The sequence below is a fragment of the Miscanthus floridulus genome, chromosome 8, assembly GCF_019320115.1.
Source record: "Miscanthus floridulus cultivar M001 chromosome 8, ASM1932011v1, whole genome shotgun sequence".
Taxonomy (NCBI): Eukaryota; Viridiplantae; Streptophyta; class Magnoliopsida; order Poales; family Poaceae; genus Miscanthus; species Miscanthus floridulus.
The window spans coordinates 47,599,556-47,602,397 of NC_089587.1; the positions used below are offsets into that span (position 1 = coordinate 47,599,556).

General features: G+C 52.7%; 1 protein-coding gene across 1 annotated transcript; it reads left to right on the forward strand.

Moving 5' to 3' along the window:
- The first annotated feature begins 407 nt into the window (after positions 1–407).
- On the forward strand, positions 408–2,641 carry LOC136471897 (uncharacterized). The gene has a single exon (XM_066469648.1). The coding sequence runs from the start codon at positions 554–556 to the stop codon at positions 2,465–2,467; it is 1,914 nt and encodes a 637-aa protein (XP_066325745.1). The 5' UTR covers positions 408–553; the 3' UTR covers positions 2,468–2,641.
- The last annotated feature ends 201 nt before the right edge of the window (positions 2,642–2,842 follow it).

Below are 2,842 nucleotides of genomic sequence, written 5' to 3' on the forward strand. Positions count from 1 at the left end.
TTTGTCGCCCCAACTATTAAAACCTACTCCCTCTGTCCTGTTTTGAGTGTCGCTGTGGCCGTCCATGTTCACAGCTCGTGCTGTGTACGTAGATCCTTCCTCTGTCTATGTTCATTTAATCTCTGTCTTGCTAAAACGACTATGATAAATGGACAGAGGAGAAGTGGTTTTCAACGTCTCTAGGGTCAATTTTAAATGGTTTTTATAGAAAAAAACGTGCTAAAGTCGGACGGTTTTATAGCTGGGAATTAAATAAAATTACAAAAAACAAGAGTCGAAGGGCGAACTTGTACTTAATCCTATTAAAAATATAAATAAATAATAGAAAAATAAATAGAAAAACATGCTTTGGGACTGCCCAGCAACTCAGGCTGTCCGTCCCTACACCGAGTCCACCCATCCTCTCGTGCACCCGTCTCCTTCCCCTTCCTACACCCCGCACGCCGCACCCCACTCCCCGATCCCACTGCTCCCCAGATCCGCGCCCGAGCCCTAGTCCCCAGATCCGCCGCGGCGCCGGAGCACTCCTCCTTGCATTGGCGTCCGCGGCGCCATGGCGTGCCTCGCGATCTCCCTGCAGCCGGTGAACGGCCCGGACATCCTACTGCAAACGCGGTCCTGGTTCCCCGTCTCCCGCGCCCTCGCCACCGTCTCCGCCTTTCGCCTCGCGCGCCTCCACCTCGCACGCGGCAAGCAGCAGTCCTCCTCATCCTCCGCCTCCTCGGCCTCGCTCGACGCCATCGGCGACGACCCGCTCGCCGCCGCGTCGGGGCAGCTCGTTGTCGGCGTCGAGTCACAGTACCGCGTGGTGTACCGCCTCGTCAACTCCATCTACGTGCTGGGGGTCACCACCGCAGGCTCCGACCATGCCGCCCCCGCTGTCAACGCCTTCGCCGTCGCCGACGCCGTCAACCAGGCCGTCTCCGTCGTCGTCGCAGCCTGCCGTGGCGTCGACGTCACCCCCGAGAAGGTGCACCGCAAGTACCCCGAGGTCTATCTCGCTCTCGACCTCGTCCTCCACGGCGTTGGCTCCGTCCGCCTCTCCCAGATCCTCGCCACCATCCATGGCGACAACCTCGCGCGCATGGTCAACTCCTCCCCCGACGCCGAAGCCCGGGCCCGCGGCGCGGATCCCTGGCCCGCCGTCGAGCACCTCGCGCAGGACCGCCACGTTGCGAGGGAGGGCTTCTCGGGCGCCTCTTTCGAGCTTCCCCAGGAGACGCTGGCGGCTGGCGACGAATTCTCGTCTAACATCGCCCCTGCAACCACTGTTGCTACTGGGGACGAGCCACCACCTGAGGAGGCAGCACCTGTGGAGAAGGATCCCTTCGCAGCCAGTGACCTGATTAACAACAAGCCGGAGGAGGCATTGGTGGGTGGATTCAAGAAGAACAAGGAGACTGCCCTTGTGGTTGCTGATCCTGCAGCTGCGCTAGCTGGATTGGAGGTCACGACTTTACCACCAGCTGAGGCGACTAAGCCGACATTTATTGGAGTTGAAGGGTTTGAGGGTGATTATGGTGGCATTGAGTTTGGCAATGATGAGGCTTCACTTGCTGAGGCGTTTGAAGGGCTCAATGCGCCATTTGGTGGTGGGCTGGATGCTTCTGAGTTTGTTACAACAACAAAGAAGGATCACAAGGACAGGACCATCACTGGTCTTGAGCTGCTAGTAACAAGTGGGAAGCCACCAAATGCAGCTGCTGGTACTCCATTGGAAAATCTGTTGGTGACCAAGCGCACAGAAATGACTGCTCCTGAGTTATTTATTGCTGAGGAGATCAATGCAGAATTCAAGGAGTCTATTCTTGTGCGTGTTGGCTTGAAGGGTACAATCTTCCTGCGGACCTTGCCACTGAATAAGGCAGCGGGCAAGGAGACTGAGTTCTCATTTCGTCTTGAGGGCACATCAGGAATGAAGAGGGCTGCATTGCAGAGTAATGTGTTGAGTAACCTACAGAATGGATTGTTCCATGTCAGGACTGTGTCGAAAGAGGAGCCCATTCCCCTCATGAAGTACAGCTTCCTGCCGAAGCACTCGCCTCTCCCTTTGAGGATGCGCCTAGTGAAGCGCCACAGTGGGACGTTACTCTCAGTGATGATACAGTACGCATCCAATCCAATGCTACCCCAGCCTCTGAGCAATGTTACATTCATTGTTAAGCTTCCTGTGGATCCCACTCTGCTCAATGTTTCACCCAAGGCTGTGCTAAACCGGGCAGAGAGGGAGCTTAGATGGCATATTTCAGAAATTCCCCTGAAAGGTCCAGCCGGAAGGCTCAGGGCACGGATGCCTGTTGACCAAGACTCCAAAGATGGTGAGCTAGAGGTTGTTGGGATGGTGAAGTTTGCTTACCAAGGTCCATTCACATTGTCTGGCATTAAACTACGCCCAGCCACTGATGGAATTGCCCAATTTAATGAAGTTGGCCATACCTTCTCCAGTGGGATTTACCTGTGCATCTGATAGGTACCTTCTTGTACTGTAGGTGCTTCTTCACCTGTTTTTATGTTTGTTTGTTTCTACAGCAGGGTGTGAAAATCCTATTGTATGTAGCAAAGTGTGTTTCTTTCTGTGAGGCTGAAATTCTATCACGTTTTTGAGTTGTCTGTTTCTTTATATGTCATTTGTGATTACTCATGAAGGCTACTTTATACATCAAGTTTATCATTCATACGAAGAAACAATGTACTGCTCTATTTGATTGCTATTTGATTGCTATTTTATTGCTTCTTTTTTTCTTAGCATGCATTACTTAGAGATGTTATTGGCTCTGTTCAAAAGAGAATGCCACTGTAGTTAGCTAGTATTAGATGATATCTAGTTATTCATGCAGGGCAA

Bases quoted from the DNA above. Each gene is read 5' to 3' on its own strand.
- LOC136471897 (XM_066469648.1), top strand. From the start codon at position 554: ATGGCGTGCCTCGCGATCTCCCTGCAGCCGGTGAACGGCCCGGACATC.